The sequence below is a fragment of the Phragmites australis genome, chromosome 19, assembly GCF_958298935.1.
Source record: "Phragmites australis chromosome 19, lpPhrAust1.1, whole genome shotgun sequence".
Classification (NCBI taxonomy): domain Eukaryota; kingdom Viridiplantae; phylum Streptophyta; class Magnoliopsida; order Poales; family Poaceae; genus Phragmites; species Phragmites australis.
This window is the reverse complement of record NC_084939.1, coordinates 21,917,564-21,931,846: the sequence shown is the minus strand read 5'-3', so window position 1 is coordinate 21,931,846 and position 14,283 is coordinate 21,917,564. Positions and strand designations below refer to the sequence as shown.

At 43.0% G+C, this 14,283-nt stretch overlaps 1 protein-coding gene across 1 annotated transcript; it reads left to right on the top strand.

Annotated features, from left to right (window-relative positions):
* Positions 1-10,401: 10,401 nt before the first annotated feature.
* Positions 10,402-11,535, top strand: LOC133900262 (GATA transcription factor 10-like). Its single transcript, XM_062341372.1, has one exon. It carries the CDS (start codon positions 10,402-10,404, stop codon positions 11,533-11,535), a length of 1,134 nt encoding a protein of 377 aa, XP_062197356.1.
* Positions 11,536-14,283: the final 2,748 nt, after the last annotated feature.

Genomic DNA, 14,283 nt, shown 5'->3' with positions numbered 1-14,283 from the left:
TAGGGCAGTACAACAGAGAACAGATGGGGCTAGATGGATCAATTACCGGGGTCAGGAAAGAGCATCCAAAGGAAGTCTAGGTGCGGGGTCGCACCTAGCTCCTCGTCTGCAACACCCTCAGACCAAGTGCTACCAAACTAACATACGGGGCCGTCGAACAGAAAAAATTTAGCAGCACCTCACCTAAAAACAGGTATAACAAAAGCAAACAAACACATGCAATTATATAAGGATATTATCAACACACTAAGATAATCCAATATCCTAGCAAACGAGGAACATTCCTCAAACAAACTCCCACATCGCAACAAGACTGGCAAACAATGAAACAACTAAGAGTAGCACCACAACCAGACTAAACATCAAGTGAAGGTGTTCGTGCATACGATGTGCTGCTACCCATCCCGCATGCTCGTCATCACCTCATGGCAACTATCACACTGCTCATCTTTTTCCCTAGACTTAAATAAGACAAACTCAGTAGTCACACACTCATACTTAGACTTGAACTCCTTTAACTCACGAACCGCTTTCTTAAGTAATCTATCCTAACTAACAATAGCATCATTCAAGGTATCAACCTAAACAGAAAGCTGGTCGTAGGAAGTTTATACCTCAGAAAGATCAAGCTCAGTATCGCTATTGTTGTCGTCCACCATGAAGCAAAGGCCAATGAAGTCCTCGTTCTTCTTCTTGTTCTTCAAGAGCACATCCTCCTCCTCCGAGCTCTCCTTCGAGCTCGAGGAAGTGTCGACATTGCTGAGCGCCACCATGAAAGCTCGAGATGCCACCTTGATCGTCTTCTTGGCCATCTTGTCATGATCCGTGAAGAAGGTATTCTTGTTCTTCTTCTTCCTTCTTCTTGAGCTTTGAACAATCCGCCTTGAAATGAGTGGTATCACCACACTCATAACAAGCACAAGAACTACCTCTCCTTCGATCTATTTGATTGTTGTAGAAATGGGTGAACTTCTTCATAATCAAAGTCAAATCCTCATCATCAAATACGTTCACCTGCTCTTTAGTGATAGAAAACAAAGAAGACAAAGCAAATCCACTAGGTGAAATTTTAGCACAAGAAAGACCAACTCCAGACTGATTACCGCCACTAGGTTATGAAACTAACGCCATATTCTGAGACAAGGGATTTCATAGGTATATTCTAGCCACCTTGGCTATCTCGGTGAATTTAAGCTTGCTGAAGATTTCATCACAAGTCAATATATCATAATTGAATGACTCCTCAACAATCGAGAGCATAGAGAAGCTTGATCACCCTCTCATGATCAGAGTAAGGCAAAACCCTAATTGATCTAAGGTTGTTGACAATTCCATCAAACCGAGAAAACATAGCATCTAAAGACTCTTCAGGGCCTTACACGAACATGATATTCTTGATTATACGTGCTTTGAAACCGAACCTTAATTTGGTTAGTACCCTCATGAAAGATACTAATGACAGACCAAATCTCATGAGTAGTACGGAGATGCTGAACTATATCAAACTCATTATGACTCAGACTGGTGAATAATATATTTCTAGCCTTGTTGTTAGCTTCATATTGTTCAATCTAGGCCTAAAAAGTGCGAGCAATAAGAATCTCATAGTTGGAATCTATTATCTCCCATAGCGCACTTCCTTGGCTTAAGAGGTAAGCCTTCATGCGTATATTCCAGTACAAAAAGTCACGACCTTCAAAGAGAGGGATCTTCCCATTTCTCTCTATTGTCGCTTATGGATTACAAAGCCGATAAGAGTAAAAAAAAATGATCAAATCGGCTCTAATATTAATTGTAAGATCAAGAATGACGACTAGGGGTGAATATGCGCCTCAAAAATATTTTTGATGGTCTTTTGTATGAGACAAATGTATGCGTTTCAATTAGGTTCATATTCCATGGTTACGATTCTACCAAATATGTCTTTACTATTTTGTCACCCAACACACCTCAAAAATATGCAGAAGCAAAAACTTAAGAAAGACATATTGCACCAGAAAATCCTCAAAGAAAGCATGGCTCTCATGATTGGAATTGAACACTAGCTTCTATTGAAATCCAATCCATGCGTCATTGCACACAAAAGCTTGCAACTAAAAAGAAACACTTTGAACAAAAAGATAGTCACCATGTGAAGAAACTCTCCAAGTTAATTTAGAGGTAATAAAATTCAAGACTCACTTGTATATATTTGTATTTGAATTTTATACCTCTAGCAACAAGGAGAACGACTTCCTAAGGTAGGAAAATTTTAGCTCAATAACCAGAACAAAAATCACAACCAAAAAGAAAAAAACTTGCAACAAAGCAAGAAAGCCAATAGATGAAAACTAGAAGAAGATGAACACAAGTATCGAAGGAAACAAACACTCCATTTCTTGCAAAGGTCAGCCCTCTTTTCGGTAGATTATAAAATATTTTTGCTCACAAAAGTTCACACCTAATACATAGACTAAGCACTCATCTCACCCTTCTAAAACCCTAGCTTACAACTCTTAAATGATTCGCATGCCTCCCCTACAGCCCTACCCCTCTATTTATAGACTTAGGGAGGTTCTTTGGCCCTTAAGTTTTCTTGTTCCTAAAATACCCCTCTTTTCAATGGCCTCCTAACTACCACCGAGATATTTTAGTCCATTTTTTTGCGTCGTCCATCAAATGGCATGGCTTCTTCATGACTTAGTTTTCCTTGACGTAAGCTTTGCGATAATGCCACGAGCACTCCATCCTTCCATGGTTTTAAGTGTGACTCACCGCCACTTGCTTTCACCTCAAGCAAGCATCTTGATATCAACACGTATACTCCGTCTTGCGATCTTGACCACCGGTAAGTCTCTCCCGTTCCCAATACTCGGGCCACCTTGTCACTTGCACTAGCATCTGTAGGATCGAATATGCGCAAAATACCCAATCAGATAGAGGTGAATAATTGCGGAAACCAAATTCAAAGATTAGCTCACCCAAATTGAAACTCGATTTATACTCGGTATTCCACTCGAAATAGAATATACATGCTCTAGTAAAAATGATGTACAAAAAGATCTACTGGTCGGATTGCTCTCAAATTTGGTCAGCAGAAACTAGATTCAAATACAAAACTAACCCAATAAGTATCGAGTAAATCAGATATGTGGATCAAAAGTTATTCCTAATCGAAGTAGACTGTGTCAACTAGTATCGAGTAGATCAAAACTTAGTCGAGTTGACAAAAAGCTACCCGAGAATAAACCAAATTCACTCAAAAATTTCTCAGATCAAACACTAGATATTCTAGCAAGATTTTGGGTGGATTAAACCAAGATAAAACTTCATAGACACATGTAATTAACTAAAAACCAAAACCGAGCATGCAGAATATAAAATAGAGAGAAAATTCTAAATCAGCAACTAATCAACTTAGGAAACTTGATTTTCATTGCATAGATGAGTTTACAAGATGCCTCTCCAAAGCATCCAACAAGGATTTCTACGAAATCCCAAAATAGCTCTCTCTCGAGTTTCTCTCTCTCTGCTACGTTCTGCGCGCACTTCCCTAATACAACAGACCTCTCTATTTATAGGGTAGTCACACGCACAAACGTGATCAAATCGAACTACAACTTCCTGTCGTATTCAATCTGGTCTGTATCCTCCTCTAATGACAAGAGGACAAACAACTTCCACTAATTAATCTAATTAGCAAACTACTCTTACGTAATCATGCATGCAACCACATGACTCACTCGTGCTTGCTCCGACTTGAACACGAATTAGTCTTCACGTCCTCTCACGACCAGATCGCCTCCTGCGTCCATCGCGAAGCCTTGTCTCCATATGCATTGTTTTCTTAGCTCAAACATCCCGCATGACATCCTCGATCACCACAACCTCAGTTTCTCCTGAACCTAGTCGCCGAACCTCAGTTCCTCCCTGAACTTAGTTCGTCGATCCGTCATCAACCACGTTCGCCTTCGAGCAACACTTGCACATAAATCAAACAACAACTGAGTACGAGCACAAGTCATTCCCGACTTGCCTCAAGATTAGTTCACGCAACATCACGCAAACTCTAAGCAAAACCAACACACTAACATAAGCATACCCAACTAATGATAACGCATCAAACCAACTATGCTATTCAAGCATATCTTAGCAACTCATGAACATCAACCAAATATCATTATGCTAAATCACTTTGCTCTGCCAATTTCATCAATAAAACTAATTTTTCATCACATGATCTCACAACATCTCTTTCACTTAACTTTATCAACACGCCGTCTTCTTCCATCTTCAAGCTTTGCTTGACCTCCCCATATATAACTAGAATCACCTTTGACTCTACCTATCTTCCTTTATCGTCTAGCACTAGGCATCCCGCTTAGCCCCGATAATCCCGTCGTCGACCGCCAAGTTACATCCATCACCTACACATCATGAGACAAGCAAACATATATCTCCAATACTATTTTACACCATCACAAGTTAGTCAAAATCAAAATCTCTGTTGCAAAGCACATTTCACATAAAACATGAACGTAGGATGATTTGGTGTTCACTCCTCCCGTGCGCCAAACCATCCGGCTTGTTCAATTCATAAGATCGACCATTTTGCATCCTCTATGGAAATATTAGTCCGACATGCATATCATCTCATCGCCGAACCATCCGACGTGTACACCTTCTCCGGACCAGCCATCTTACAACCTCTATGTAAGAAATGCTCTGACGAAGTATCCGACATTCATCCCTTTGAGCGTCGGACCATCCGACGAGTACAAGTCCACCAAAACTAGTTTGCAACCTCTCTGCAAGAAAAGCTCCCGCGCTCACTTCACTCTATCACCGGACCTTCCGGTGTTCACTTCAATTTTTGTCTTTGGCTTGAAATGCTCCGGCATGAAAACTTCCTGAGCGCCGAATCATCTAGCGCGTTCAAATGTCCCAGCGCCAGATCATCCGGTGTGTACAATTTTCCTGAACTCAGAGACAAAAATGCCAACTCTATTTTTTCTCGACAACTTTGGTTAGTCATGATAATAATTGCACACACATAGAAATGCTTATTCAAACCCACAAACCAACAAACCAAATCCACAATCTTGTCAATCACTCATTACATATAAACCAAGGTACATTTCAACTTGGTTTCTCAAAAACACACTCTACTACCTCGGCTCACGGTCAAATAGTTTGAGTGACATCATACCACACTCCTCTTCGAGCCCTTAGAGAGCATACGGCCTCATGGACAATACCAAATCTCATAGGCCTACCTGAATAGAGGACATCATCTTCCACAACACTCCCTTAAAACAGAGAGCAATTACTAGCTTATGAACATACATCTAAACTGACCACTCAAACTCCAGGGTGAACTCCAAATTTTCTACACTCTTCCTTCAAATCATGGTTTGGAGAAACCCAACTATAAGCCATCCTTGGAACTCACATTGATGTTCGGGCAACCAAGCACCCAAAGCATCGTTTTATGAAAAGACCAACTCCACCACTAGAAACTCTCAAGCTAGATACTAGTCAAAAACTTCTTCATATCCACTCACTTCACGAGAGCCAACAACAAGGAAAGCCTTAACTCAGACCACACACTAAGAACCACTGAAGGGAACGCCACAACAAACTCTTAGCTACACCTCCCGCTACTTGGCTAGGAAAGGTACAGGTAACACTAAACTTTGGGATTCACTTGGTGAGCAAAACTCGCTGGGCTCAACCACTGGCTTTCAATGGTTTCAAGCCAGCATAACTTCCTATCAAAAATCTAATGGGCACATCTTTAATGACAAAACCTATACAACACAACACGCCTACGGGCCAGATATAACCTTGGCTTCCTCCTCCAGAACAAACGAATTCCCATGTCCAACATGACGAGGTTTGCCAAAAGAACACGAGAAAAACGCTTCATGAACCGACCAACAACTCCATGTGTGTGTATGTATGTATATATATATGTGTGTGTGTGTGTGTGTGTGTGTGTGTGTGTGTGTGTGTGTGTGTGTGTGTGTGTGTGTGTGTGTGTGTGTGTGTGTGTGTGTGTGTGTGTGTGTGTGTGTGTGTGTGTGTGTCATAGAACAGATGTAGGGTCACTAATGCAAATGCTATGTTCTTACTTCCAGGGTCAACAAACCACTCCACTCAGGTTATCCTGAGAGCAACCACTCAAACTGCAACATAGCCATTTATAACTGCAGAAAGCAATAACACAAGAAATTGCATCGCTTCAAAACAAAACAAAGACGTGAAAGCACAAACCCTCAGGCTTAAATACTAGGTCTCAACAACGTCAATGACTAGTATACAACCCTTAGCATAAACAACTCAAAGAACCCTTCGGAACCACACTTGAGTCTAGCCCACATCATGACACCACGGTTGGCAAAAGACCAACTCAACTCCACAAGAAAAAAACCCTACACCATTCTAAGGTTTAGGCTCAAAACAATGTCGCTCTGAAGCTTATCAAGTCCTACAGGCAAGCCAAGAACTTCCACCTCTCGACATCCTCACCACTCCAATAGAGACGACAACACCACCTTAATAGCTTACCAATAACCAAGCATCAATTAATTAACTACAACACTTATGTTAAACATTAAACAAAGACAAGTAGAGATAAACAAATTGCATGCAATGAAAATACCGTTCATACACATCCTACATGTGCAAGTGTATCAATTTTAATATTTAATTATCTAAAACCTAAAGCCTAAGCTCTGATACCAACTGTGCAGGACCATTACAAGCACTACGAAACTAACATACAAGACCACCGAACTAGAAAATTTCGGCAGCACCTCCCTTAAAAATAGGTATAATAGAAGCAAACAAACACAGGCAATTATATAAGGATATCGTCAACACACTAACATAATTTAATATCCTAGCAAACGAGTAGCATTCCTTGAACGAACTCCCACATCGTGACAAGACCGGCAAACAACGAAACAACTAAGAGTGGCACCATAACTAGACTAAACATCAAGTGAAGGTGTTCGTGCATACGATGTGTGGCTACTCGTCCCACTTGCTCACTATCACCTCACGGTGTACCTGAAAAAATAGCAAGGATGAGATTTGAAAATCTCAGCAAATGAATTGCTATAACAAGCTATTAAGCTACAGTTGATTAAACATCATCTAAGCTAAATGAGGTAACAATAACTTGAAAGAACATAAATCTAACCATACAACAACAACCACATGCCATCGTCTGCTAGCTATGAATCACCATAGCAATATCATCAAAATGGTATTGAAGACCCCCTTGCAATATAAGAAGATGCAATTAGATAAGACAACCGTATGAATGCAAATGTTTGTATATGATATACTCTTCTTCACCCTTACCCCTCCTCGAGTAATGTAAGGGTGTGCACCGTAATCCTTCTTGTGTAACATACGATGTTGTACCGGTACGATCGCGTATGCTATGCGATATAATTTCAAATGCATGAAATGCATATATCCGACATGCTTCATGCATAAGTAAAAAAACACAACTTTTAGGATAAAATTCTTCCATGAAAAGCGTATATATGCACATGCTATGTTCTTCCTCACCTTTACCCCTCCTTGGGTAAAGTAAGGATGTTCACCGTACCTCTTTTAGGGTAACATATGGTGATATATCGGTACGGTCGTGGTCAAAAGATGGCAACAAAAGTCCCAATGCATGGGATGCATATGTATGACATGCTTCATGCATACTCAATAACATAACTTCTAAAATATGTTTAAGACTTAAAGAATTGCATAACTATGATAAAGAACAACTGCAAAGCGACGAACACTTCTTAATTCAAGATTTAAGTAAATTTTGGAATAGTAAATATTAAAGCAACAAGCTCATGCATAAACGAAAGACATATTTCTAACGTATGAACATACTTCAAGTTTACATACGAAGAGAATGAATATTTGTAAGTAAATAACATATCCTACTACTTCTACCTTATAATCTATGAAATCATTAAATTTTTAGAAGGTAGACAGAAGTAATATGCTAATATTCAATTTAAAAGATTATTAGAGAATGTGACAATTAAAAGATAGATACAACTAAATAATAAACTATAGCATAATACAATCATTGTAATTCAACTGGCTTTTACAGGGACGAGTCATTGTATGACTTTGATTGTGTATACTGTGAAGTGCTAGGTCCTGGAAATAAAACAGCGCAAAGATCTCAATGCAAAACCATGAGGCCATTATCATAGAAAAGTGATATAGACCATACGATCTAACACCTAAACACAACGCTCTTTCTCTCCGATTCGCTAGTCTGCTACTCTGGTCTTCTAGAAGGCAAACCTTTCAGCCTATGGATCCAATAAAACATATATCATTTTAATACAGACAAACAGCAATAATTCTCTATTGGAAAAACCATTTAGAAGTACATAAACTCTTACTTGAGCCATAATGCAACGGGGGATATGCAAACAAAATATCTCCTGAAACCAATTGTTTGATAGTTCTTACTCCTTGGAGATCATTTCTAATTTCCAAAGAATATACGACTAAAGCCATTGGCTACTTGAATTGTCCACTGGAGTGCCACTTATGACCCATATCCCAAAAACTACACAACATTAACATCACCCTTCTCCAAACACTGATTGAAAGATTACCCAACATTCTTGAAGCATTATTGAAGCTATCAATTGCAGTTTCCGCCTTAACGCAAAGAAATTAAACTAATAAACAACTACCCAAAAACACACAACGGCCAAAATCACCTATGAAGCCAAATCATCTTCCTCCTATGCTAAAACATCCACTGTGCATACGAATTGGTGAAGGAGAGCTAGGGGAAGAAGGAGAGCTCAGGAATTAGCAAAGAATTCGACGAAATATCCAAAATCCCTTTCTTTCTTTCTTCTTCTCCTTTCCTCCTCCTCCTTCTTCTTCTTCTTCTTTTCCTTCTCTTTTCTTTCTTCTCTTTTCTCCCTGGTGGCCTGGCCTTTCCTCCCAGCACCCCTCTCCAAGCCCCCCTTGCACCCCCTTAGCGCCCACCGGCCGGTATCACTCCTACCGGCGGCCGGGCGGCGGGGCAGGAGGCCAAGCGGAGCTGCGGTTGGGGATGCTGTGGCGAGAGGCGATGGTGGTGGGTGAACGTGACCAGCAGTGGGTGGTAGCGGCCGGGAGCTAGGGCTAGGGAGCCCTGGGTAGTCAGGCGAATGGGCGATCAGGTGAAGAGGAGGTGGGATCGGGAAGCCCTTATCCATGTTTTTTTTCTTTTTCTTTTATTTTATCCAATGGTCTGGATTTATTGGGTTCGCTACGAGTTCTTAAAGTGCCCAAACAGAGCAGTAGATAGAAAAATGGAATCGTCTTGACAAAATCTAGGCATCCGCGGTTTCTGATCGTCCATCCGAGCAACATATCAAAAGTCAAATTTCACACCTCTCATAGGCTCCACAGTCAACTTCTAAATTTTGAAAAAAAAAATCGTGTATTACATCTTCCTCCTCGGCCGCGGCAGCAGTTGCTTGCGTCGCCACCCCCGCCACAACTACCCGACAATGAAACGGCCACGAGAAAGAGGTGAAGGCCATGTGGAAGCAGGGCAAGGCACAGTTGGACAACACACCGATGGGTTAAGAGGGACGGCGATCTCTGGTCCTCCAAGGTAGAAAATAAAGCAAAGCGGGATTTGCAGAAAGGGGGGAAGTGCTGGGTATCTCGTGGTCTCGAAGGAGATAAGGGGGGAAGAGAGATTTTCCTCTGTCGGATGTGAGCTTCGAAAGCGCACAGTTAAGATCGTGTGATGTCATGATGACTTTAATTTGCCTAAAGTTAGGGGATTCAGATCCAACAAACAGAGCATAGGCGTCCAAAACTCAGCCTTCTTCTTTCTTTTTTTAAACTTTTTTTCTCCATGTCTTTCTATTTTTGAAAAAAAATTCTAAAAATTTTTCTATCAAAAATTTTAAGAAAAACTTTAGCTCAAAACTTTTGAGAAAAAAGTTAATGAGGTTTTTTTTAAAAAAATAATGAGAAGAGTTTTATATCAGGACTTTAGTAGACTCCTGTAGACCGTCTCGCTCGCACACGCGACTTAGCCTGTTATCGCGCCCCCGCGGAACAGGATTATTGCCCCAGGATCCACCGTGTGAAACCGAAACAGAAACAAAGATAAGGAGAGACGTACCTTTCGCGTATCTCTAGAACCTTCCGTGTTTAATTTGTTCCTCGAAATCCCTAATTCTTCTCCCCTTTGGAACCCAACAATCGTTTCTCTCTCTCTCTCTCTCCCTCCTCCGATCCGGATAACTTTGGGCACCTGATGCTAACCCTAATATTCCTCCGGGGTTGGGTTTGAGGAAGAAGAGAAGGCTAGCTAGCTGCTTGCTTCTGACTTCTTGGTGGTTTCCCGCGACGGCCGTCAGCTGCATGAGTAGTAATCCGTCCTATGTTTCCCTCCACGATGTCCCTGAGGACCTCGCGGACTGCGACGGCAGCAGCCCTGGCGGCGGGCTGTGCTGCCCCGACGACCCACTCGACATCGTCCTCCAGTACTTCCCCGCCCCCGTCGCGGACGACGGGTTCCTGGAGGCGCTCGGGATAACCTCCTCGCCGCAGCGCCACGGGCGGGGCGACGAGGACGGCGAGTCGAAGTGCGCGCTCGGCGGCGTGAACGCCGTCGGGGAGGTCCGCATGCTAGCTGCGGCGGCGAGAACGCCGGGCGGCGGCGGGGAGCGGGACGTGCGCGGCTTCTTGTCCCGTGGTGCCTCGGAGGTCCAGGAGGTCGTCGACGTCGACATGTTTTTCGCGGACGCCGCGCCGGATGATGGCGGCTGCGGCGGCGGGGAGGCGAACGTGTGGAATAACATGTCCTGCCACACGGCGGTTACCTCGGCATTGCCGGCGGGTGGTCTGGACGGGTGCGGCGCGCTGGACGGCTTCGTCTCTGACGCCGCGTTGTCGGACAGGCCATTGACAACGTCTAGCGCGTCATCGGGCAGCCTCTCATCGACGACCTGGGAGACCGAGCCGCCGGCCCTTGTCTTGCCACCCCACGCTTGGACTGTGACAAGGAAACAACGGCACCGACCAGTCATCCGCCGGAATCATCTCTGGCTGCCGAAGTCGTCCCTGCCCCACGACGTGCCGGACGCTCCTCACGACAATCCCAGCCACAAGAGCGGCGCCAGTGATGCCGGTATCCACCGCCGGCGCCCCGAGGCACGTCAGAGGAGTAGACAAACTCCGAGGGTGTGCAGCCATTGCGACAGCTCCGACACGCCACAATGGCGTGCAGGTCCGGGCGGGGCGCGCACTCTCTGCAACGCATGTGGCATCCGTTACAAGAACAACAAGTTGCTACCAGAGTATCGACCTTCGACGAGCCCTGGCTTCCGAAGCGACGAGCACTCCAACCGCCACAGGAAGGTTGTAAAGCTCAGGGAGCAGAAGGCGAAAGAGAAAATCCTGAGACTGATGGCCGATACGGTGCCGGCGGCGCCGGCGCCGGCGCCGAACAGCGGTGAGTTTATGGATATGTGTACATACGTATCAACAGGCTAGTGATATCCAATTGATTTAATTGTAGGCTAAGAGTTATGTTTGGTTTGGGTTCTTAGAGATGCTAGTGTACCAATTAGTGATGTATTCATCCATGGGATGGATGTTCAGGTCATGCTTTATTTTTGTATATTTCAATTTAGTTTTTAGTTAGTTAAGAATTAGTTTTGTAAATATCAAATTAAGTTAGGGGACATTGATGGTTATATGCTAGCTCTTTGGATGATTCGTGTTTATATTTGTTGCTGCAATTTCGAGTGATTTAAGTTCGTATTTGTTCCTTTTGCACTGTCTTGGCTACTGGTTGTGTTAATTTTACAGTAGTGTATAAGACATTTGCTAGTTCTAGATCGTCTGAGATCTTACTTATGTCTCAGTCGATTTTTATGGCTCTCGTAGCTTCCCGACCTGTTGTGTGATTAAAGGGGTGGGACTTAGGCTGTGCTGTCCTGGCTCGATCAGCCTAGCCCCTTCATGCCTTGGGCCACCTCATGTCATGCTTGTTCAACCCGCTTCTCCTGCCGTACCATGCCGGCATGATGCACCTCCGGCCAGGCCAAGCACGGCCCAAATCATGGCCCATAGCATGTCAGGCCGTTGTCGTGCCAGCCCAAGCTCGGCCTTATAGGAGAGCAAGGCAAAGATCACAGTAAGAACATTGTGTGCCTCCTTGCCTTTTACATAGCTGATGTGTTGACCCAACCGTGAGCAAAGAAGGGAAGCACCGCACACAAAAGCAAGTGAGAGGCCATGCAATTCCCTAATGAACTAGTACCTACTCTCTAGGTGTCAGATGACCCTATCCTATCCCCTACAATTCCCAAACTCCAAGCGCACACATCGCACATACACTAGTATATTGTAGGTCTGCAACCCTGAAGCATCTAGACTTCTAATTTCGTGTTTTGATGATTAATGATAAATAGATTAGTGGGACTAACATTTACAGTGAGTTTGTAATGAAGGAATAGTGTCGGCAAGGTGAAAATAAAAAAAGGATGTTTGATCTACTAGCTTCACCCATTGTCATGGGAATTGCTCAAAGCAAAGGTAAAATGAAGGCTAAAGATTATTTTATAGTTTTTACCGGCCTATGGTGTTTTGTTGGAAGGCCGGAATGCTAGTCGTTGTTTTTATCTTTAGTTATACTATTAAGAGGGGTTAATAGGCTATGAACTTGATGTGGTTCAAATTGACGAGAGCTCAAATTCTTGCATGTAGACATTTACGAGTAGCTCATATCAATATACATAGTTCATTTGCCACAATATAGCATGTCTATATCTTGTTCATGGCATTTAGAGCTTTGTGAGTAGTTTTTGCAGAGGTTCAGACAATTAGTGGACCTTGGGAAGACCCTGTGGTCAGCTGGACCTTGAGCGGACCACCAAAGTGTCATGGTCTAGGGTTCATCCCAAAATGGTAGTCTTCTGTTTGGTACATAGACCATGACCGGACCTTTGACAGACCATCCACTTGTATAGTCCAACAGCTATATATGTTGATTTATTACAGTAATCAGTGATCGTTGTGACTAAGCGGATTGTGACCAGACCATGACCAAACGGTTTGGTCGTGTTGATTTTTCAACAGAACGCCTAAACGCTAGTTTCTCGGATTGGGGCTATATAAACCACCTCTTGCACGACTTGCACATGATCTTGGACCTCCATAGAACACACTTGAGCTAGTGCAAGCTTAGAGAAATCCTTGTACATCCATTTCACCATTTGAGGGCTTGTGAAAGCATTCAATAGTGATTTGTGCATCGTTTGAGCTCTCTCTCTTTGTTCATCCTCAAGTAAGCACCATTGACTTGTTACTCTTGGAGTTGTTGTCTTCTAGATGGCTTGAAGGAGTTGGAATCGGTGAGCCCTTTAAGAAGATTGTGAAAGAGCCTCGATTGTGATTATGAAAGGTTTTGTGCACACCTCACCGGAGCGGTCAAGTGTAACTCTAGTGGAATCGAGGTGTTGAGTGGTTTATTGGGCTAATCTGGCTCACGATTAAGTCCATCTCTTTGTGAGAATCGGTGACTTGATAGAGGAGCGGTTAGAGGTTTAAACCACCTCAATATGGATTAGGGATGACCAGTAAGTCCTCGATACCACAGGATAAAATTTATTGTCTCTTTCGTGTGGTATCTCTTGTGCTCAATTTACACTCATGCAATTTATCTTGTGCAATTTATTTTTCTAAAATATAAATTGTTACATGTCACTCTAAGATTGCAAACCTTGACATTGTATTCTTGTGTTGTTGAAGTTTTTATAATTTCACAAGCTAGTATTAGTTACTCTTTAGTTAATTTTTGAAACTGCATATTCACCCCCCTCTAGTCGGTATCCTTGATTCTACAAACCCTCCTATTACATACCCGATCAATTCACAACAAGCAACCGAGTATATATATATCTCAACACACTAAGATACAACAGTTCCCGATACAATTGAGAGACTGAGAATGGAGAAACGGGAGCGGGTACAAAGGAATTAGAGGAAGAATTGGGGGTTAGAACAACAACAATAGGGATTGAGGAATAGGAAGCGAGCAGTAGGGAGGAGAATAGCCGGAGGAAGAAGAAGATGTCTATTCCATGTATTTTCCTTCAATTCCCTCTATGTTGTTGGTTGCTTCCTTTTTAGTGTGTGGTGCTTCTCTAGCATGTTGGGCCAAAGGGGCAGCCCATCTCTCCTGCCTCGCAGCCCAGCCTAGAGGGCCTATGTCCATGACAACGTTTGCAGTCAACA

Excerpts from the sequence above, each read along its gene's own strand:
- LOC133900262 (XM_062341372.1), top strand. The coding sequence starts at position 10,402 with ATGAGTAGTAATCCGTCCTATGTTTCCCTCCACGATGTCCCTGAGGAC.